The sequence below is a fragment of the Lissotriton helveticus genome, chromosome 7, assembly GCF_964261635.1.
Source record: "Lissotriton helveticus chromosome 7, aLisHel1.1, whole genome shotgun sequence".
Lineage (NCBI taxonomy): Eukaryota > Metazoa > Chordata > Amphibia > Caudata > Salamandridae > Lissotriton > Lissotriton helveticus.
Window position 1 is genome coordinate 545,373,097 of NC_136068.1, and position 22,511 is coordinate 545,395,607.

At 46.4% G+C, this 22,511-nt stretch overlaps 1 protein-coding gene across 1 annotated transcript in view; it reads right to left on the minus strand.

Annotated features, from left to right (window-relative positions):
• PFAS (phosphoribosylformylglycinamidine synthase) overlaps positions 1 to 22,511 on the minus strand; it is a 323,630-nt gene that overhangs the window by 221,960 nt on the left and 79,159 nt on the right. The window contains exons 7-10 of the mRNA XM_078652618.1: positions 22,155 to 22,295; positions 15,350 to 15,474; positions 607 to 735; positions 121 to 252 (exon numbers count right to left, since the gene is read on the minus strand). Coding sequence (XP_078508744.1) covers positions 121 to 252; positions 607 to 735; positions 15,350 to 15,474; positions 22,155 to 22,295 — 527 coding nt within the window. The remainder of the gene's footprint in view (positions 1 to 120; positions 253 to 606; positions 736 to 15,349; positions 15,475 to 22,154; positions 22,296 to 22,511) is intronic.

Genomic DNA, 22,511 nt, shown 5'->3' on the forward strand with positions numbered 1-22,511 from the left:
AATCTCCTGCACTCACATAAACGAGCCGTCATCCTAGCTTGTTAGCGGAGGATCTGGCACACAATCCTAAACTTTCGTCAACCACCACACCATACAATCAACTGCTGTACTAGGTATTACCTGCCAGGACAGGCTCTCCAAATTTGTTGCCATAGTCTGATGCTCCATTACTGGCCTCAATAGCGACCTCCAGTGGACGAGCGAAGTTCTTGGGATACTCGAAAGATGGGTCTTCCCATGGAAGCTCATAACCTGGAAAAGTTCAGGAAGGGAGAAAGCTAAGAAGAAAGGTGGATTTGCAAAGGCCTACAAAGTATGAGAGAATGCAAAAGTTTTAAAAGGAGAAGATGAAAGAGTCCAAATAAGGATAGACTAGAACAGCTACCAGGCTTGGTAATAAAAAGAAAGTGAAGGTGTAAACTGCAAACTCTGGATAGATGTGAATGCTGTCTAGCTAATAAAATATCAACCAAGAACATATGAATCCTACTAACATTGCATTCACCCACAATACCCCCTCCTCCACCAATTCTTTGTATAATCTGTCTACATGTACATGCCAACTTTATCTACCCAGCTTTAGACACAAACACACATACCACTTACCTGGTATCAGTAGATTGCCAAAGCAGTATCCAGCAGTGCCTGCGATCACATAAGCACCACGGCCTGTTGACTGAACGTCCCTTATTCTGCCACCTGTACCAGTGGTGGCACCACTGAATGGAGCTACACCTGTATTGGAGCCGAAAGACATGTCACTTAAAGGTGTGCTGTACTCTTAGATAAATTGCCTCTTGACAATAATTTCCCCTATAGGACACCATGCATATCAAACAAAAAGGCAGTGAAAAAGAGAAACACAAAAAGTAATCGTACAAGACACAAAAAGGAACTATACAGATCATCATGTGCATGGGATAAATACCCAAAAAATTAAGACTCATGCAAAAGAGTCAATCTGAGCAAAGGATCAGTAAAATACACAAAGTTAGAGTGGAATGCAAGAATAACAGATTGGGAGGAAAAGTCTCAAGCAGGAAAGATTACTCAGAAAGGTAAATTAAATGTAATAAATGCAATATATGCCAAGAATTGAGTTATACCATGGCCAACTGGGAAATAGACAAACGGTAAATTAAGGAAAGTGCAAAAACCCATGCAAACCTGTAGAGTGGTGCAAGGAAAAGGAGCCATGCAAGTTGGGTGAGAGAAATCAGTAAATACAAATACAAATACATTAGAGCTGGGCAAATACCAAATGGTAGAAAAGGGAGCATTCCTGAACCTGACCGACAAAGTAGAGCAGTGTAAGAAAGGGGAAAAAAGCTAAATAAATATGTGCAGGTGCTGCTGTGAAAGAGTAGGGAGTGAAAAAAGGGGAGCAGCGGATGTAGAAGGGCGTTACAATGCACAAATGCATGAGAACATATGTGCAGACATAAGAGTGCAGTGCAGGCGAAGAGTTGTGCAGTAAATGCATGCAGTGTGAGCCAAGAGCTGCTCAGCAAGTGCATACAGTGCAAAGAGGCCCATTCATACCTTCCTACAGCAATAAGATCAGGAGAGAGACATGCAGGGTCAAAAGGAGGAGCAGCGTTCAACTTCCCACTATGTACAGAACTGTGTTAGAGCAGTTTTTCAGAGAGAAAAATAACTAAAATGAAGTATTACAATGTATGCTTTACAAATCAGGTCAGTGTCTCCGAAAGAATGACACATAAGATGCACCATGTGGAAAAACTGCCTTGGACCGATCCAATGCAGAGTGAAAAGTGCCTTTGTAAGATGAATTCACAGAGCGAGCGCATTTGTGTATGTCTGTGCATGTGATGGTGCTTGCGTGTGCATGTATTTGGGTGTTTTTGTATTAGAGCAATGGGATTTTATGTGTGCTTGTGTTCTTGGATGTTTCTGTCTATGTGCGTCAGTGTGCATATGAGAGTGTGTGCTCACATTGGTGTGCGCTTGTGCAGGTCTGTGCGTGTGATGGTGTGTGCACGCTGGATTTGTTATTTTCTGGCGGCCTCCGACCTGGATAGTGACTTTAACTGCCTGATGCCTGACCTTAGGATGACCACCAGTGTACCAGTGCACAGTACTGTCCCTTGCCTGACCCCAAGATGGCTTCCATAGTGGTCCCCTACACGTTGTTTTACTTCCCTGGGACAACAATTGGACATTGACCAGACCATGAACCTATCCCCCTAACCTGCCTACACATCAGGACCTGGATCCTGCGGAACTTACCCCAGACTATGGAGACCTAGCGATTTGGCTGATGCCCGGTGGAGCTACCACATAGCTAAAGAGGAGATGGGTTGTGGACTTCCCCCTCCCTGCCGTCACCTACCCAGCCGGACCCTGGGCAGATTTTCCCCTTGTCTCTACCTCCTATCTTCCTCCTACCCGTTTACCCTAACCCCCTACCCTTCCTTGCTCCATTCACCTTGTCCCCTATGTTCTTTAAATGCTTTTTTTGATACTTATGTAACTTTTAACTGATGTAAATTGCAACATTATTGTCCCTCACGTAAAGCGCTCTGATTCCATCGGGTCTAGCCAGCGCTATATAATAACTCATTAATTAAATTTGTTCCCATTCAGTACTCTTTCTCTCTTTGTCTACTTCCCTAGCTCCTAGCTCTTATCCACTCTCCCCTGAATCTCTTACCTTGCCTGCTAGTCTGCCTAGCCACCTGTCCTTTGTGCCCTTTGACTAAGAACTCCTTCTCCCCTTGTTGGGGAAAGATCCAATATTTATACTCTGGAGTCTCAGCGTACCCGCTGAGAGTCCACTGCGCCAAGGGAGGCACTCACAGCTGAGGTATGGTATGGCACCCCTTGCCAAAGCACTCCCTCTCCCCTTTTTGGGGAAGGATCCAGTATGTAGGCCTTGGGGTCTCAGAGACCCCTCTGAGAGAGTCCACTGCGTAAAGGGAGCCTCCCGCAACAGAGATAGGGAAGTGATACCACTTCCCCTGGGATCACAGCTTATTAGACTTTGGACGTTGCTTTGACTCGTCTACCGGTTTGTGTCCCCGTCGCCCTTCCCCTCCCCTTTCCATGCGGTGTCCTTCCTCCTCGTCTCCTCTTTCCCGCCTTCATTACCTGTCTACTTCCCCAGCTCCTCCCCCCCTCCCCTGAATCTTTCCCCTTGCCTGCTTTTCCCCTTATGTATTTGTGCTTATTGTTTATTTTGACCTTACAAGTAACTATGTTGCCATGCTCTAATAACTGTGTAACCTTTGTAACGATGTAACCTGTAACTATGATCTGATGCTCATGTAAAGCGCTCCGATACCTCCAGGTCTAGCCAGTGCTATATAAAACCTTTAAAAAAAATAAAAGAGCAAGTGCAAAAAGAAGGGGAAAGCAACAGGACCCTGTGGTACAGAAAGCTATCACCTTTCACAGGCTTTAGAATGAAGAGGCACCCCTGAAAACCTGTGAGTTACGGAGGTCTCAAGGACCCCTCAACACATTCAGCTTCAGGGCACCGTCATCTTGTGGTCTGCCACTGGTGGAGAATGGAGAGGTAAGATATGGAGGGGGGGTGTGGGGGGGGCAGAGCAAGGGGAACAGATACAGGCTCAAGACTAAGTGGAGAAAGCAGGAGAACCAAGCGTTGATAGCAATGACAGTCATGAACCAGCGACGAAGGAACGGCAGAGACAGAACAAAACAGAATGACACAGGAAAAACAGCAGGCACATGAGATGAGTTAAAGACAGGTGACAGATTGACTTTAGAAGAGAACAGAGAGATGTGGTAGCGAGATGAAACAGGAAGAATAAAGACCTAAGAAGTACCTTGGATTCATCCAAAAAGGCTAGATTAGAGCCGCTGAACATAAAACCTCTCTTCACTTTACACTCTGAAATTTAGTCTGTCACAAGCACTGTTAACATTTGGCCCAGAAAAATGTTAAAAACTAAACTCAATTTTATATTTACAAAATGGGAACCTAGGTGATCCTCCAACTGAATTAGAACAGAGAGGCAGTTTCAAGAGTCAAATGAGAGGACGTGGGCACATTGCATTGCCACTGATATCATTGCACAAACCGAGACGAGAGCCTACATTCTTGGCCAGATTAATTGAAACAGTCTGAAATAAGGTATGGTCACACAGGTAGAAACCAATACTAAGATTTAAAAGCAGTGCCCAATTTGAAGAATAATTAGTGCCAGTGCCCAAAGCAGTGCCTAGAAGTACAAGGCTGGCGCTATTAAACCTCATGGCACTGAAAACCAAGGCAGAGTAGTCCTGAATCCATGTCATGCGTCTTTAACCCACTACCAGACACTTCCTACCCCTTTATTCCACTTTTTTAAGTTCCTGTTTTTTCCCCTTAGTGATGGGTATTCAGTCTCTCTTCCTTCTCCTTTCCAGTTTGCATCTTTTTTTCCTATTTTGCTCTCGGGAAATGTCTGATGAGGAAAAATCAGTTCCACGCCCAAAAAACTGAGTAGCTAATGGTGCTGTAACAATTTTCAAAGTTACGTCACTTTAGTCACAGGGACGGTGAAAAATGCAAGCATTCCACATGGAACATGTGAGGCAAATTAGCCACACCCATTCAGCAGCAGCGTGATACGAGAGCAGTATGTGTCCAGTGGTGCATTTTGGAGTTTAATGTCCAAAAGATATAACTAGAGCATGGTGTGTTAGGGTACTGTAATTTACAGAGAATACACTTTTAATCACAATAGTATCTTGAAATGGCCACTAAATTAGCATATAATGCATGCAGTTTTACTCCTGAACCCATATGGCACACAAAGTGTGGAAATAGGATTCTGCACATATTTATTATTTGCACGTCACGCTGTAAAGAATCTTGGTTTAGATTTATTTTTTAAAATACGTTTTCATCACACTTTTGCTAATTATTAAAAGATCTGTGCAGTTCACTACAAGTATTTAAATTTCGTTTGGTGTTAGAAAACATTTGCCATCTTAGAACCTCTCATTTCACACTCCCTCTGCCCCAGCAAGATTGTTACTTTACAAAATCCACTCACATTTTGCAGTCGGGAAAAGTAAAAGTAATATATCATCTCCAAATCAAAAGAGAGTGCATTAATTTGTCAGAACAAATGTTGCCAGCCGTCTTAGATTGTAAGGCAAATGCAACATGGTAAAAGTTATCTATGGGGTACTGCATAACCTCCCTCTCCCTTACTTTCAGCAGTAACTTCTCCATGAAGTCGCATCTTATTATTCATTTGGATTTGTAAGCATCACAATTAATCACTAGTCTTTTCAAATGTTAAAGTAACATATGGAATTGCAATACGTAGGAATAAAAATACAATTATGCATTAATGTTGTTTTCTTTATTTCTCCGCATAAGCTTTTCTAAAGGTAGCAGATACATTGGTCATAAACCTGGATACAGTACTGTCCCAGATGTCAGCTTTTTATGTCCATCTGGCATCTTTAAAGCTCTGTATTGTCCTCTTTCAGTCGGTGGGCAAGGCAATCAAGGGTAACAAAATGATTTTGAATGGAAACAAGGGATCGAGACTGTATTTCAAATGATGGCAAAAAAATACTCCGCATCATAATGGGAAGAGAGCAGTACGTGAAACGGTGAAGGATGGGGGGGATAGTTTTCATGCCCCATGGCGTAAGGAACCGTGTGTCACTTGGACATCCTAGGCAGAAGGGATGTTATGTCAACTGACCACAGACGCAATGCCTTCTTTAAAAATAGGCATATAATGTCTATAAAACCTAACAGGCACATGTGGCACAAACTCACAAAGGGCATATAGTTATCACATGGCTCTTCACACAGCAATTAACACTGAGAAAGAACACAAACTTTCAAGAGAACATACTCGACAGGACAACTCCTAAACATCGAACATTACACAGATATATTTAGCTATTACCATGCTCACAATAACACTTCCCACAGTGATTAACTCTATACTAGCATACATGGGAGTCACCTAGAAATACCAGTAATCTCTATCAATCCACCCTCACACACAGTGAGCAAGCCTATCAACCTTTATTATATTGAAGCCTACCCGATAGCACGGCTGTCTGCTAAGCTATAGACATCTTGGGGACATTCGGAAAGCTTCCCTGGGAATACATTCCACCCATCGCTTACCAATGAAGTTCTGGTTCGTAACGGAACTTGCTTGCTATTTGCTGGCTTTATTTGTTTTAGGCTTTCCAGCTTGAGTTTATCCCTTCCGTGGACCACTGCCAGTTTACAAGAGTCTCTTGTATTCTTCCAACTTTGCACCTTTCTGTAAACAGGTCTTTAAATCCTGTTCCAATCTTGTCACATTTGACGTGCATTCAGAGAGGTTAATTGTCAGGCTCGGTCTTCTGAGCTCTGTCTTCAGAGGGAGCATGGTGTTTACTTTTCTTTCCTTGACTTTAAAGTGAGAGGATTTATGCAACAATCATGCTGGGTACTGGGGTGTGCTGGAGGACGCCTGAACAATGTTATTTTTTTTAGCGCAATACAAAATGTCAATGCCTGTAAATGAACTGTGCAGATATTTCAGAAGATATCCAAATGAGGAAATCATAAATTAAGCACATTTTTGGGTAATTCTGAAGTGCGGGGGAAACAAATATTTGAATATGATCAAAACAAATCAATATACTAGGTGTTGCCATTTCCACACAATATTGTTTGCGCACTGCATAGTTTTATCAGTAAAACCATATGTCTGTGCAAATGTAATGGCAATTTCAATTTAAAATGTGTGGTCTGTGATGACAGTGCGCTACCACACCATACATAATAACCTTCACGCCACTTCACTTCTGCACCCCTCCAGCCCACTGCACTCTACTCTACTCCACTACACTACACTACACTCTATGCCCCACTAGAGTCTTAGAAAAAAACAGCATGTAGGCCTCTTTTAAAAAAGAAAAAGCGTGACTAACTCCCTAAAAAAACTATTGCTCTATATCCATTTTGCTGATCCCTGCATACATTCTTGAGAAACATATCAAAGGTCAGCTCATAACACTCATTGAGGAACATGAGCTGCTATATACCTCTCAATTTGACTTCTGTAGCTGCCATAGTACTGAAACTGCTTTGGTCTCAGCAGTCGGAAATATTAGAGCACTGATCGATGTTGGTCAGGCTGCAGGACTGATCCTGTTGGATCTGCCCGCAGCTTTGTTCACAATTTCACTGGCTTCACCTATCTCCTAGCCCAGCTAGGTATCAAGGAGAAAGCGCTGAATCGTTTGAAGTCCTTTTTAAGTGACAGAACTCAACTTCTAGTCAGTTCAAATCAAGTCCATTTGTTCTCCCATGTACAGTGCCTCAGGGATCTAAATTATTAAATCTATATATATATATATCCCCTTTAGCTAAAATGATTTGGTCCTTTGGCCTATTGGCCTTCTCCTATGCTAATAACACACAGATAATTGTGTCTATTTGTGTCTATCACAGATGATGGACATCCAATCGCCATAAATTTTAATAACTGCATGAAGGCAATTTCCATCTGGATGAGGGATAACTGTCTGAAATTAAATGCAGACAAAAATGAGGTTATTATTTAATGGAGGTCAACCATCAATCTGCAACAGCAATTGGTGGCCAGATGTACTGAGAACTCTGCTGTTACCTACCAAAAAGACAAAAAAATTGGTGTTATTATGGAAGAATCCATCATCCAGGATTGATAAAGCGTGGCTAATCACCCAATAGCGTATCCTTTGACCTGCAGGTAAACCAAATGGTTTCTGCATGTTTTAATATGGTCACGATACTTCAGAAAATGTTCCCTTATATCCCTGTGGCAGCCCGCAAGTAAGCTGTTGGGGCCTTGAGTTCATCAAGTATGAACTACTGGGGAGGAGCTACGCTACGAATCAAGATGGCCGCATAAGCTCCCAGCTCCGCCGACCTCCGCCAGCAGCTCGATTATCCGGTCTTTCATCCTTACCTTACACCTGATTTCCTTGTTTATGAAGGTCTACAGCTTCCAAAGATGCAATCCCGAGATTTCTACCTTATCGGCTGACGAAGATACGCCGTGTTTCCTTTCTCGGCCTACCACCGTGTTGAAGCCGGGCCTCGATTTCTGGACTACCCGAGTCAGAGTTGAACAACATCGGCCGGAAGACCTGGACTGAGCCCGGTCTCCCGAAGAGTGCCTGAATTGTTGATTTTTCCTGACGATCCTTTGAACGATCCACGCCCGGGACACGCCATCGTGTCACGCCGGCTGCTGCGGTGGGGGCCCGGAGACCTTGCTCCCCCCTCGGGGTCGACGGGCTGGGGTCCTCTCTGGCGGCGACGGTGTGTTCTGCACGACGAGGAGCGCCCATTATTTGTGATCGGATTTGCGTTGCCCGTGACTCCGGAGTAGCCGGCCTCCGGGGTTCAAGTCCTGCTCTGTCTCCTACTGAGAGGGGATGGAGCGGACGGAGGGCACGCCATCACTGCGGGCCGTTGTGGCCGCCATTGGGGCGCTTCATTCTCACACAGTCGCTGTGTTCCGGACACTGATGGTGAAAGTGGACGGCATCCTGGAACCTGAGGACGACACCTCGTTTGGTTTCCAGCTGGAGATGGTACCAGCGGTGCATTGTATCTCAGAGGTCGAGGTCCCTGTGCATAACCCGGAATTTATGAATCTTGACGGTCCCCTATCACCGGCTGGCCGGCCCGTGCTTCTCGCTGACGTCTTTTGCCTGACCCTGCTGCCACCTAACACATCTATAGACGGTCTTCCATGTGGCTACGAGTTCCTTGTTGATGGTTTCGGATATTAGCTGTTTTTGGACACCTTTCCTAGTTCGAGCCGTGAACTTTTATCCTGTCTTCTATCCTTTTGTACTGAAAAGACCTTTTGTGGACGCTTTGCCTTTTCCAACAACATGGCGGCTCGAGTGGCAAAGACTCTTCTGACGGACCGTGCTGGCCAGGGCTGAACTTTATCGCTGGGTTCCGATATAATAGCTTTTCGTAATGCCGGGGTTGTACCTATATTGTGATGGGAACGGGGTGGCTGTTGTTTATCCTTTCTTGACTGGTTTGTATACTTGCTGAATATTGATTTTATCGTGTATCCGGGTGGTCGCTGTTGGCGGGGGGTACGGGAGACCGGGAGTGTGTTTGCTTTCTCCTCCTCCGCTTTTTCTTTTCCCTTCCTTTAGGGTAGTTCTGGGGCGACAGGCACGCTGCTAGTGGGGTTAGGCCGTAGCCATTGCAGGGGTGCAGGGTGGGGGGTTAGGGGTGGGGTTTTTTATTTTGCCTTTTTTATGTTCTATGGCCCCTTTTCTTTTTCCCTTTTTCTTTTACGAGAGATGGGCTGTTTCTCTTTCACAAATCCTTTATTGTCCGGGTGTTTTCGCTGATTTAATTATCCTGTAACATTGTGGATGGGGTCGTGCGGGTGGGATTGCTTTGCCTGATTCACAGATTGCTTATTCCCTGTTTCCGTTGTGTGTACCCGTGATGGGCCCCTTACTTCCTACAGTGATTCTAGTTTGTTTATTTTCCCTGCCTGACCCTTATTCTGTATTTCATCGCGAAACACCTGATGTTTGTATTGCCTACTCTTGTCTTACTGTTAAATAAAAAAGTATTTTAAAAAAAAGTATGAACTACTGTAACAATCTTTATCTAGAGAAAGAGAGAAAGGTCCCCTACTAGTCCAATCGGGGACAGGGGAAAGTACATGAAAGAAAAAAGTCCCTAAAGACAGTAACGTTCTGTAAGGATGTGAGAGTCTATTCAACAATGCTGGTAGTCAATAATTATTGACTACCAGCATTGTTGAATAGACTGTCACATCCTTACAGATCGTTATTGTCTTTAGGGACTTTTTTGTTTCATGATCTTTACCTAAACATCAACAAGTCCTCCCTCAATAAGCTTCAAATTGTCCAGAATGCAGAAGTGAGGCTGAGTTAGCTAAACTTTATTCACTTCCATTTAGGAAACAAATTATATTTAAAGCTCTGTGCATTGTACATAATGCTTTACAAATGTTGGGGCTGAAGGCCATCATCCATTGGTATTTGATGACCAGGACGCTCACTTGGCTAAACACAGTCTGGTGGGGATTCCAAAATTTCGAAAAGCAAGGTGGGGAGGTGATCCTTTTCAGGGGTCACGGCCAAGCTGTGGAAAGCCCTTCCCCGACATCTTACAAGCCTGGAAAAATCACATGGTCTTTAGAAAGGCCCTTAAAACGTGGTCTTTTACCTCATAGTGTACCAGGCTCTGTTAGTTCCCCAGGGTGTTGACTGGATCTTAAGCGCAGGTGGATTAATGGCTTCAGTGCCTTGACGCCTTAGGGTATATGTGCGCTTTATATATTTGTTTTCATTTTATTCTAGTCTACACCACTCTTATGACAATGCAGTCTAACACACTTTACTGTACTCCACTAATTGCCACTGTGAGCTATACCACTCCACTAAATTCTGCAGGACTCCACTTTACAGCAATACACTGTAAACCAATGCACTCTTCTTTGCACCACTCCATTTAAGATACTCTATGCCGCTGCACTCTATGCTGCATCATTACACTCTACTCTGAAGCAATCTACTCTACGCCACTGCACTCTAAGCCACTCTACTCTGCGCCACTCCCCGCCACCGCAATCACTGGTGCACCACTCTATGCCACTGCTCTCTACTCTGCACCACTCTATGGCCCTCTATGGCAATTAACTGTTCACCACTCCACTCTACATGACTGCACTCTAAGCCAATCCACTCTAATCTACTCTGTACCACTGCATTCTACAACACTGCACTCTACACCACTGTACACAACCCACCACTCCACTCTGAAACAATCTACTCTATGCCACTGTACTCTATTCCACCCTACTCTACGCCACTCCACTCTGTTACACCAATCTACGCTGCGTCATTACACTCTACTCTGCGTCATTACACTCTACTCTGCACCATTGCATTCTACTCTAAACTACTGCACTCTATGCCAATGCACTCTACACCACTTTATGCAAAATCAATGCACTCTACGCCAATATACTGTGCACCACTGCACTCTTTGCCAATCTACTGTGCACCACTGAAGTCTACGCCACTACACTACAATACTCTAAGCTACTGTACTGTACGTCACTCTACTCTACACCATCACAATCTATGCCACTGAACTGTAATCTACACTGTACCACTGCACTATACAATACCCTACTCTACAGCACTGCACTCTACTTGCACCACTTCACTCTACCCTGAAATACTCCACTTCAATCTACTCAACACCACCCTACTCCACTCTGTACCACTCCACACTATGCCACTGCACTGTACGCAGTCACGCCACTCGAACGTATGACAGTTTACTAAACACCAATGCACTCTACACCAGTCTACTCTACGCCACTATATTTTACTCTGCAACACTCTACAACACTACACTGTATGGAGCCAGGAGTGCTCCGTGCGGGGCAAGGCGGATACTGGAGAGGAAGATGACCATAGACGCAACCATTCTGCTGGAAGGAGTGTCTGTCCTATGAGGGTGCTCTTCAGGTGGACGCAGGGGACTGCACCTGCCGCACCAGGCATGTAATGGACACGGACATACACTGAATATACTAATGATTACTACAATGTTTGGGTCACGACGTACCGGAGGACGCCGTGATGGAGGGAGAAGGCGAGGACATATCCCCCCCTTACGTTTCTCCTCTATCTTTCATCTTCACAGGATCCAGATAGGAGGGATCAGGACAGCATTGTTAACTACAGGGACTTCCGAGGACCATCACATGACTACGTCATGTGAACCCGTCCCCAACGAGGAGAATGCCGAGGCTGCCTTGATAGGGAGTGTTTCCCGTGACAAAGTTGGAATTGTATGGAGACTGAGGAAGGACTCCACACCCAACCTGGTTAGAAGTCGCAAAGCAAACGGAGGAAGAGAGAGCCTCAGCGCGTCCAGAACAGAAACCCGACCTGCGGAAGCCAATTCTCAGAGAACCGAGCAAGAGGGAGCCGGACCCCATCTGGCACCAGAGGCTAGCCCACAATGCTTCAGGAGGAGCGTGACTGTCTGAAGTACGTGCCCGTTTTCGTGGTATGTTTCAGAGGGGCCCCGGTGAGACGGGCGGTTCCTCTGTGTAACAGGGAGGGGGTTGAGTGCTCCTGGAAAGTGCGGAGGGAAGGCAAGCTATTTGTGTAAACCTATTGTATGGCGCCTGCGTAAAGCACTAAAAAGCGACACTGGTGGTGGAGACAGGTGGCTCTCGTACATACCCTCACTTTTTTTCCCTACACTTGTGAGACACAGGGACAAAGTCCTCATAAGTTCCTATTTCCTTCTCCCGAGAAACACAATGAGATGTACCCAGGAAGAAAGAAACCAAGACAAACGGTCCCTTATGCAAAGAGAACCAGAATAAACTAACTGATTCCCTAAAGAATATTCAATAAAGCATTGAAAACTCGAACCAAAGCAAATTGTTGCTTCTCCAAAGTGCAACAGTGTCTATCAATAGCCTTGTTATATTTTTACGTTGATGGTATGTTTTATATTACATACATAGTTATTGTATGGTCTATATGATTTGCATAAACTAACAATATTTTGTATTATTGAATGTACTGCTGTAATAGTATATAACAAGCATTTACAATGCAATAGGTCTCGCAGCATTAAAGTTTGAGCTATTGGCAAGGTGTATGACAATGCGTTGCATAAAAGTTTTAGCAAACTTTGAATTGGTGAGCAGTGAGAATGTGTGCAAGAGTATGCTGTTGCTCACAGCTGTTATTATTCACACAGCTCTGATGATGCACCTCACGCACGGGGCTGACCCAGTTATTATTCACACAGCTCCGATGATGCACCTCAGGCACGGGCTCACAGCAGTTATTATTCACAGAACTCTGATGATGCACCTCACGCACGGGGCTGACCCAGTTATTATTCACACAGCTCCGATGATGCACCTCAGGCACGGGCTCACAGCAGTTATTATTCACACAGCTCTGATGATGCACCTCCGGCACGGGCTCACAGCAGTTATTATTCACACAGCTCTGATGATGCACCTCAGCACGGGGCTGACACAGTTATTATTCACACAGCTCTGATGATGCACCGCAGGCACAGGCTCACAGCTGTTATTATTCACACAGCTCTGATGATGCACCTCAGCGCGGGGCTGACGCAGTTAATATTCACACAGCTCTGATGATGCACCTCAGGCACGGGCTCACAGCTGTTATTATTCACACAGCTCTGATGATGCACCTCAGGCACGGGCTCACAGCTGTTGTTATTCACACGGCTCTGATGATGCACCTCAGCACGGGGCTCACAGCTGTTATTATTCACACAGCTCTGATGATGCACCTCAGCACGGGGCTGACGCAGTTATTATTCACACAGCTCTGATGATGCACCTCAGGCACGGGCTCACAGCAGTTATTATTCACACAGCTCTGATGATGCACCTCAGCACTGGGCTGACGCAGTTATTATTCACACAGCTCTGATGATGCACCTCAGGCACGGGCTCACAGCTGTTATTATTCACACAGTTCTGATGATGCACCTCAGGCACGGGCTCACAGCTGGTATGATTCACACAGCTCTGATGATGCACCTCAGGCACAGGCTCACAGCTGGTATTATTCACACAGCTCTGATGATGCACCTCAGGCACGGGCTCACAGCTGTTATTATTCACACAGCTCTGATGATGCACCTCAGCACGGGGCTCACAGCTATTATTCACACAGCTCTGATGATGCACCTCAGCACGGGGCTGCCGGCAGTTATTATTCACAGCTCCCTCTTGCAGTGAGCCCGGGAGGCACGTCAGACAAAGCGATCGCTTTCACTTTCGCGATCGCTTGAAAAACAAAACGTGCGCGTGCAATGACAACCAGCATGTAAATCCTAAATCCGCGATATCCTACCTGTCGTCCAGGTCACCACATATCCTGGGCTGCAATCTGCGACCTCCGGAGCTGCAGTGGACCGCGGAGCCCCAGCCACCCAACATCGGAGTGTTGCGCGCTGCCCTACCTGCGACTGCCGTTGTGATCTGGTACTCGAGTGTGGCATGGACCCGGAGTTGTGCGGGTGCCCGGACCCCAGCCCTGACCCGACGATGACTGCTAACTCTGCTTAGCAAAGAGGGCCCCAGGTCCGTGCCTCCGTGGTTTTCCTGGTTGCTGCCGGGGCCGCAGCTGAGCGCAGAAGCATTGTCCACCGCGACAATTGTATGCAGGAGCTGTTGGGCACCGATGAGCCGCTCGCGGCCTGTGAGCCGCGCTAGACCTCGAGCGGCCGGCGGTGACAATTTGACCTCTCTCTGCTACCGAGAGTAGAACACAATTTGGAGAACTGGTGAGGCAGGTGAGGAGCGGTGGGGGCCCAGAGCGAGAGAGCCATCAGGGCACAAGACGGCTAGAGCATGGGAGACCTTTTTGGTTGGTGCTCACATTTCTAGGCGGCGGCGGGGGAGGCAGGGGGGTGGTGGGTGTCTCGGTGCGCTCGTGTGTGTGTGTGTGTGCGTGCGTGTGTGTATGTGTGCTGGCTGGGGGGGGGGGAGTCTCTGTATGTGTGCGTGAGTGTATGGGCGCTCGTGTGTGTGTGTCTGTGCATGCGTGTGTGTTTGCGCTTCCCAGGAGACAGGAGATGGCCATAGCGTGCGCGCGCGGCCCGCTCCGATCGCCATGCGCGTGGCCAGGTCCTGTCTCCTGGAAAGCTGTGTCGCTGACTATAGGTCTCTGGCGAGACCGCGCTTAACGCCATGAGACCTAAAAAGGATCTCTGTGGGGTGTTCTCAAATTGTAATTATGGCTAAAAGGAAACAATTATTTATTGCACTGCTTGAAATAATGGGGTTTCAACAAGCACTGTGCTTAATTTGTTACAGTGGGAAGTGTCTGTGTCACCGCTTAAGTGCCTCTAGAAAGCTTGTGTAAGCTATATTCCGTAGGAGCAGAAATTTTAAATGTTTCTTTCAACAGGTTTACATCCACAAATTCCATGCAAAAATGTTCAACCTGTTTGAAGAGATAGCGCAAGTGCTGTCTAAGCGAGACCTAAAAAGGATGGGGTGGGAGGGTGCAGTGTAAAAAAAAAAAAAAGTCATTCAGCAAGAAAGGAAGAGAAATAGAGAGGAACATGGCAGGAAGAATGATAAAATAACCTAAAAAGAAATAATGTAAGACATGGAGCTAAAAGAGGACAGAGGATTGCACCGCAAGAGAGTCCTGAAAATAAGACATTGCATAAGAAAGGAAGGAATCCTGCGGGTCAGGATAACACTAAAATCATTACAAGAAAGGAATGAGAGTAGATAAAGAGAAGATGCTGATGATTGCTCACCTGTTGGGAAGTTGTGTGTCTCAGCTGTGAAGATAACATGACGGGTTGACTTCTGCTGCTCGAAGTGGCTGGCTTTGGATGGGTCTGTAGGGTACAAGGATAACACTTCCCTTCCTTCAATCCCACTGAAAAGAAAAACAAAATCAAGAATTTGATCCAGCTTTTGACTGGCAGCTCCTTTTATGAATGGACTAAGAAAGAATTAAATAGATCAGTTAAACACCGTGCAAGTAGAAGAATGTTGAAGTGTGCATATAAAGAGCAAGCACAAGTAGGAATGCCCACATGAAAACAAAAAAAGTTGGACTATTTATACAGGGATAGCACGATGTTTTGAGAACAGTATAATCTGTACAGCTAGAGTGAATACAGAAATCTAAGACGGAGACATGCATATAAAACAAGCATTGGAAATGCAATAGGTCTCGCAGCATTAGAGTTAGTGCATTTAGAATTGTTTATGGGTTTTTTGTTGTAAATCTTTTGCATTTTTATTTTTTGTAGCCAATGCTAAAGAATTACAAATAAAAAAAGCAATAAACATTTGTAAAAGCTTTAACTAAAAATCCTGTGAGACCTATTGCACTGTGTGAGGGTGAGGTGTTGAGGGTGAGTGAGGGTGGGGGTGAGTGAGGAGTTGAGTGTGAGTGAGGTGTTGAGGGTGAGTGAGGTGTTGAGGGTGAGTGAGAGTGAGAGTGAGTGAGGGTGAGGGTGAGGGAGGGTTATTGTGAGTTAGGGTGAGGGGTTGAGGGTGGGTGAGGGTGAGGTGTTGAGGGTGAGTGAGGATGAGTGAGGGTGAGTGAGGGGTTGAGGGTGAGTGAGGGTGAGTGAGGGTGAGTGAGGGTGACTGAGTGTGAGTGAGAGTGACTGAGTGTGAGTGAGTGTGAGTGAGGGTGAGTGAGGGTGAGTGAGGGTGAGTGAGGGTGAGTGAGGGTGAGTGAGGGTGAGTGAGGGTGAGGGTGTGTGAGGGTGAGGGGGTGTGAGGGTGAGGGGGTGTGAGGGTGAGGGGGTGTGAGGGTGTGTGAGGGTGAGGGGGTGTGAGGGTGTGTGAGGGTGTGAGGGTGAGGGGGTGTGAGGGTGAGGGTGTGTGAGGGTGAGGGGGTGTGAGGTTGTGTGAGGGTGAGAGGGTGGGGTGAGGGGGTGTGTGAGGGTGAGGGTGTGTGTGAGGGTGAGGGGGTGTGAGGGTCAGGGGGAGTGAGGGTGAGGGGGTGTGAGGCTGAGGGTGTGAGGCTGAGGGTGTGAAGGTGGGTGAGGGTGAGGGGGTGTGAGCACCTGCTATCATCTCGTATTAAAATTGCATGCTAGAGCATAGTGCACATTCAAAAATCACACAAGCTACTGAAAATACCTCGACAAAATACCGATCAGAAAAAAAAACATCTCAGTGTAAAGGTTGAGGGTGTTTTCTATGCGGATAATGGTAACTCACAAAGTAAAGTTCCACTATGGACCTGACAAAGTGGCTGTCACCCTTCCAACACTTAGAATGGAAAATGTTCACCCAACTTAATTCGCCCCCTCCAACGCTAATAAGCCGCGCAACTTATCAGATGGGCGGGGATGAGAAATGCGAGACAGGGCCTGGCGGCCGTGAAAAGTGTGAAGCAGGGGGCGGGGGACTGGATGCCTTTCAAGTGAAGCTCTCGGAGGCGGGCGGGAGCAAATGGCAAGCGAGTGCTAGTGTTCACGTGAACTGTTTTGTAAGTTAAAAAGATTTATGCTTTTAACTCGAAAACTGAGAGAACCAGAACTCTGAAAATTTGACAGTAAAATCAAAAGCAGTGGAACACAGATCCTGTTAATCGCTGCTCACTTCAACTTCTGATAAATGCCCACTGAAAACTTCTTGTGCGCACGTATTACTAACAGGCTGCCTCACCCACAGCATTCACAACATCAGCTTGAGCCTTATGGTGGTGAAAGTCTCCCTGATAATAATGCAAGCTGTGACCCATAAGCCTCACACAGACTAGGAGATGCATCCAGTGCTAATGCATTTTTTTTTATTTAAAGTGCATTTGCTCAGCCTGCATCACAGCGCTTTTGTAAATGAGTTTAGGCGCACTGCAAAGCATCTCTGCTGCTGTACAGCATGGCTGCAAAACATTGCCAAAACCAACATTGCCAATAGGGGAGCCCTATTGTCTTTGCCAATGCTTGTTCATTCTGCGTGAGTTTAATCATCACTAGATCGAAGGTAAATGACCATATGGGTGGACAGCGGGAGGAAAGACAAATGGATGTGGCATGGAGGCCATCTTCACTTACATAATACACACAAATAAATACACACACATCCACCTACAACAGTTTGCACCAGTATTACAGAGACAATCTATTACAGGGGGAAGTAAGAGTGGTTGGGAGGACTAGACAGGGATAGAGTCAATTGTTGACAGGGAAGCACGGAGGCCAGACAAAAATCGAGAGGGTGAGAAATGATGAAGGGTGGGTCTCTAAGCAGTGAGTGTGTGTGGGGGTCGAAATCTCCCAGGATGCCTAGGGACCTCTGATTGACATGCCTCATAAGTTTGTGTAATTACCGGCGTGACTAAGATGGCTTCAGCACAGCTTGTTTAGCATTATGGGAAATATCTCAAATGGTGGATTCTGTATGAAGCAGTTAACAGCCGTAGAACTCTAGCAGACAGAGGAACAATGGAGCAGAGCTGTGAAAGAAACCAGTCAAGCGGAAGGAGCTAGTAAGGCCCCGCGCCATGTGTGTGGCCACTGGTCGTTTCTCACAGGATGTGCCTCTGTGACGAGGAACGTGTGGGGTCCGAGTGGACAAATCAAAGCTGCCCCCACCAGCGAGGGGTTATGAGAGGACCTCATAAGACTCGAGATTAAAGTCCTAACTGAAGGAACGGCGACCTTCCGGGAAGAGTGAAGAGGCGGGAGATGTGCGCGCGAGCCAGCACTGATCCCAAACAGGCCCCCGGACCTCGCGAGCCACTGCAGGGCCCGGGAACAGGAGACCCAAACAAAGGAAAGCCAAGTAGAGCCGAGAGGAACACAACGTCTCAGCGTGGGGAGCGCAACTGCGAAGAGCAACCTGAAGGGTGTAGCGGGAGGAGAGTAGGAGGAGGAGAGTAGGGGAGGCACGGCCTAGCGGCCGTGCAATCAAGAAGTGAGGGGGCGGGAGAGTAGGCAAGGCAGGCGGCTGGGGGGAGGGGGGAGGAGAAATGCGACGCGACATGGCAGGCAGGGGAGGGGGCGGAGCGGGGGTGTGGGAGGAGTGCGGGAACAGACAGAGTAGGAGGAGGAGAGTAGGGGAGGCACGGCCTAGCGGCCGTGCAATCAAGAAGTGAGGGGGCGGGAGAGTAGGCAAGGCAGGCGGCTGGGGGCATGTGCACGCGCTTTTAAGCTCAATGCGCATGCGCATTGAGCTTAAAAGTCACGGGCACTGCAAGGAATCGCCACGATTCCTTGCAAGTTGGATAAAGAGTGGATGAGCCCCTATAGTCTGGCATGCTCGATGCTCAATGCGCATGCGCATTGAGCTTAAAAGTCACGGGCACTGCAAGGAATCGCCACGATTCCTTGCAAGTTGGATAAAGAGTGGATGAGCCCCTATAGTCTCGCTTGCTCGATGCGCATGCGCATCGACAGGCGAGACCTAAATAGTGGATAGCAGAAAGGAATGCGGCCATCGTGAGATTGGGAATGTTGAGCCTGTACAATGAAAAGGAACAAGATCAATATTGCAAGAGATTATATGGCAGGAAACCTCTTCCTCTAAAATCATGTACCACTGGCCTCCTTCTAATGGAATCACTCTCCATAGTTACCAGAAACATACAGTGGAGAGCAAAAGTGCAAATTGAAATGTGATTGTTTCTTATAGGAAGCTGGCTCTTTACGTGATATATCTATAACCTGATATACTGGGTAGAGTCTCCAGGGTTTCCCTTATGAGTCGACATGGGCTTGCTCTAGCAATCCCAAGGTGCTTCGTTGGGGGGGTAGTGTGGTCGAGCAGCCTTAGGCTTAACAGAGAGGAGTGCAAGACATCTCCAGATATACACAATGATCAATAAAGGACACAAAACTCAAGAAGAAGAGCCATAACAATTTATAAAAAATAGCAAATATCTTTATACAGGTTTAGACATCAGAGAAAAATCGTTCGGGTAAGTACGTTTTAAATATGAATTCTTTTCAGTTCAAAAAGTGGACACAGTGCAATAACTGAGTTCTGCAGGGTTATACTATGGAAGGAAGAACACGTTCTGCAAACAGGTATAGCACAGCAATTTAAGAGACTAATCTCCAGGAGTTAAGGTGAGTGGTGGGCAAGGTCCAAGGCAGCACCAGTAGTACACTCCCAGTGGGACGAGGAAACAGTGCCGGGAGCCAAATATTATTCTATTGAGATCAGTCTCTGCAAATAGAGGCTGCAGGCTCTGGCTAGGAGGCCAGTCGGGGTGCACCAACAGAGGGGCTCAGGTCTCATGATGCTTGGTGATGTAGGGACACCTTTGGTCCTCTTCTCAATGGCCAAGGGGTGACAGTTACAAGAGAGACCCTAAGCATTGATTTTTTCCTAACTGGAGCATTCGGGGTAGAGGTCTGCGTGCAGAGGGTGCAGGCGACGTCGGGGAGTCCACGTGGGGTGAAACCAAGATGCACTCAGGTTCTGGAAGACTTAGATGGCACAGTTAACCCACATCGACTCAGGTTCAGGACGACAGGTGCAGTGGTGGCTTTAGCTGTTGGATTTGGTCGGTTCCTGGAGGCCTCACAGTCCTTTCTTTTAGAATTGCTGAGATGCAAGGAACAGTTCCTCTGTCCCACATGAGGTCCTGTTTCTTTATCAAAGGCAGGCAGTCCTCCCACGTTTCTGGAGGCAACACCTTCAGGACGAGTCGACTTTGGCACAGTTTTCGAAGAGAGATGCAGACAGGCCATTGGGGCTGGTAACAGGTCAGTCACTTCTTCTCTCCTCTCTCCGATGTCCTCTCTCTTCTTAGGTCATCAGGATCTGCTTCTCTGGTGCCAGGGACGCCCCTAAATACGCAATTTATGGGCGTTCGGGGAGGATAGTAACCAATGGGCTACTGACCCTTGGAGTCACTACGCCCTGTAAATTATCACTTACTGTGGGAAGTGGGCATAACCCTGCCCCAGAATTATTAAGTATGCTATCACAGATGGCCACTTCTGAAAAGTTCTATCCACTTCAGTTTAGCCCACCTTAAGGGTGGTACTAGCCTGGGGGTAGCATGCCTACCGACTAGCTAATTTTCTCACCTGTCCAGGTGTCAAAAGTGTTAGACAAAGGGGGCTCAGCTTCCTCTCCTGTGAGGGGAGACAGATTTGCATTCGAAAGGCAGCATCTCCTTTGAAGCTAGTCGCTTTAGGGAGGATAATCAGCAGTCAATCCTGTGGGAGGGGGTTGTTACATCTTCTTCCTTGACAGGCTTTTGTTCTGGGTCTCCTGAGAGCAAAAAGCTCTCACCCTAGGAGGTCAGAACAGCGTCTTGGGTGGCAGGCTGGCAGAGGCCACTCAGCAGCCACACCCAAGACTGGTAGGTTTTCAGGGGGCACCTGTAATGTGCTTTTATTGATAAATCAAACACTGGAATTAGTGTGAGTTTATCAATATTAGATGCTTGATAACCAATATCCCTTTCTTCGGTGACGCCATCATGTAGCTGGGGAACCTGTTTTAACCAGTGCCCAGTACGTGGTTTAAAATGGCTTCCCTGGTCACTTGTACTGGCAACAATAGGACTGACCAGCACCGAGACATATCTGCTCATGCAGGTACAACTTATATGCAATATTTAGCACCCTGCGTTAGAGCTGTCAGGGCTGCTGGAGGGGTGACTTACAAATAGTACATGTAGTGTTAGGAGGCATGGCCCACAGGACCGTGTGTCATGTTGTGTTTTCACTTATGTCAGCACCAACAAACGCAGCCTGCAATGGTCTTGCATGTGCTTGGTGAGATGTCCATTAGTGTGGCAAAATTCGTGCTCCTGCCCTTAAGGACGCGCTTTAGTAACTTAGGCATTTACCAGGAACTTACAGAGGGTGCTAAAGGTTTTGCCAATTGGGGAAAACAATAGTACAATTTTGGTAAAGAGCTCTGCAAAGAGGGTCGCTTTCCTACATTTATGGACAGTTATAACAAAAAAATCTGTGGAGTTTTATGGTGCATCAACTTACAATGTGCAGATCCAAATGACTACATGCAAACTAACATCCTATGTATGCCACGTTAACACGCACTAGTTCTGACCAAAACACCCACAGGCTAAAACTAACAACCCACTCAGAGACTGAATGTTACAAATAGTCTGAGACGGCCAAAAAAAAAAACAACAAAAAAAAACACCCGACAGACAATCTACTTAACACCTTTATGTGTGGTCAAATGGACCACTAAAATCAACACTGCCATATACCAATGGATGCAAGAGGAGTGATAATATCCAAACGAAGTTGAACAAAATAACACCAATGCTCTGCAAGTCATGTTAAATAATGTCAAAATATTCAACCAACACATTGTGTCCATTTAAGCCTAAATGACCAATTTACAGAGACACAGAGCACAGGGTCTTGTGCATTCTCGTGAGCCACTAAATGGACACTTCATAATGCTGTATCAGGAGACTGTTGTTTTTCATTACCATCTAGAGCTTACAAAGAAAAATGTTACACATACTTTTCACTTCTTGTGTATATGACTCCAACATAAACAATGTCTTCTCTTATGGTTAAATATCTTGGCACGTACAGTTCATGAATATGTGTGAGGAAGAAGGTTGGATCACAAATTAAGGAGGGCATTCACCTGCTGTTATCACAGAACTTTATAACATTGTTCGGGTTGCTGCTCTCCTGGGTTTTCATGATCATTTCAAACAGCGATGCCTTCTTCTCCTCCCCGTCAATGAAGAGGCGGCCTTTGAAAAACCAGTGTCGACTGTGCTCACTTTCAGAGAGATGGAGAGAAGACAGGATAGTTTTTAATTGGGAGTAAACAAAAATCAAAGAATTCTTTTTTGGGGGGAATCAGGCAATGTAAATATGGCATTTCTAGACAAAATTGCTCCTTTTATTTTTACATCGCACGGTTATGTTTGGAGGAAATTAACTTATGTACGCAAAATGAAAACAAAATGTCTGCCGTTTCACATATTGGCAAGCT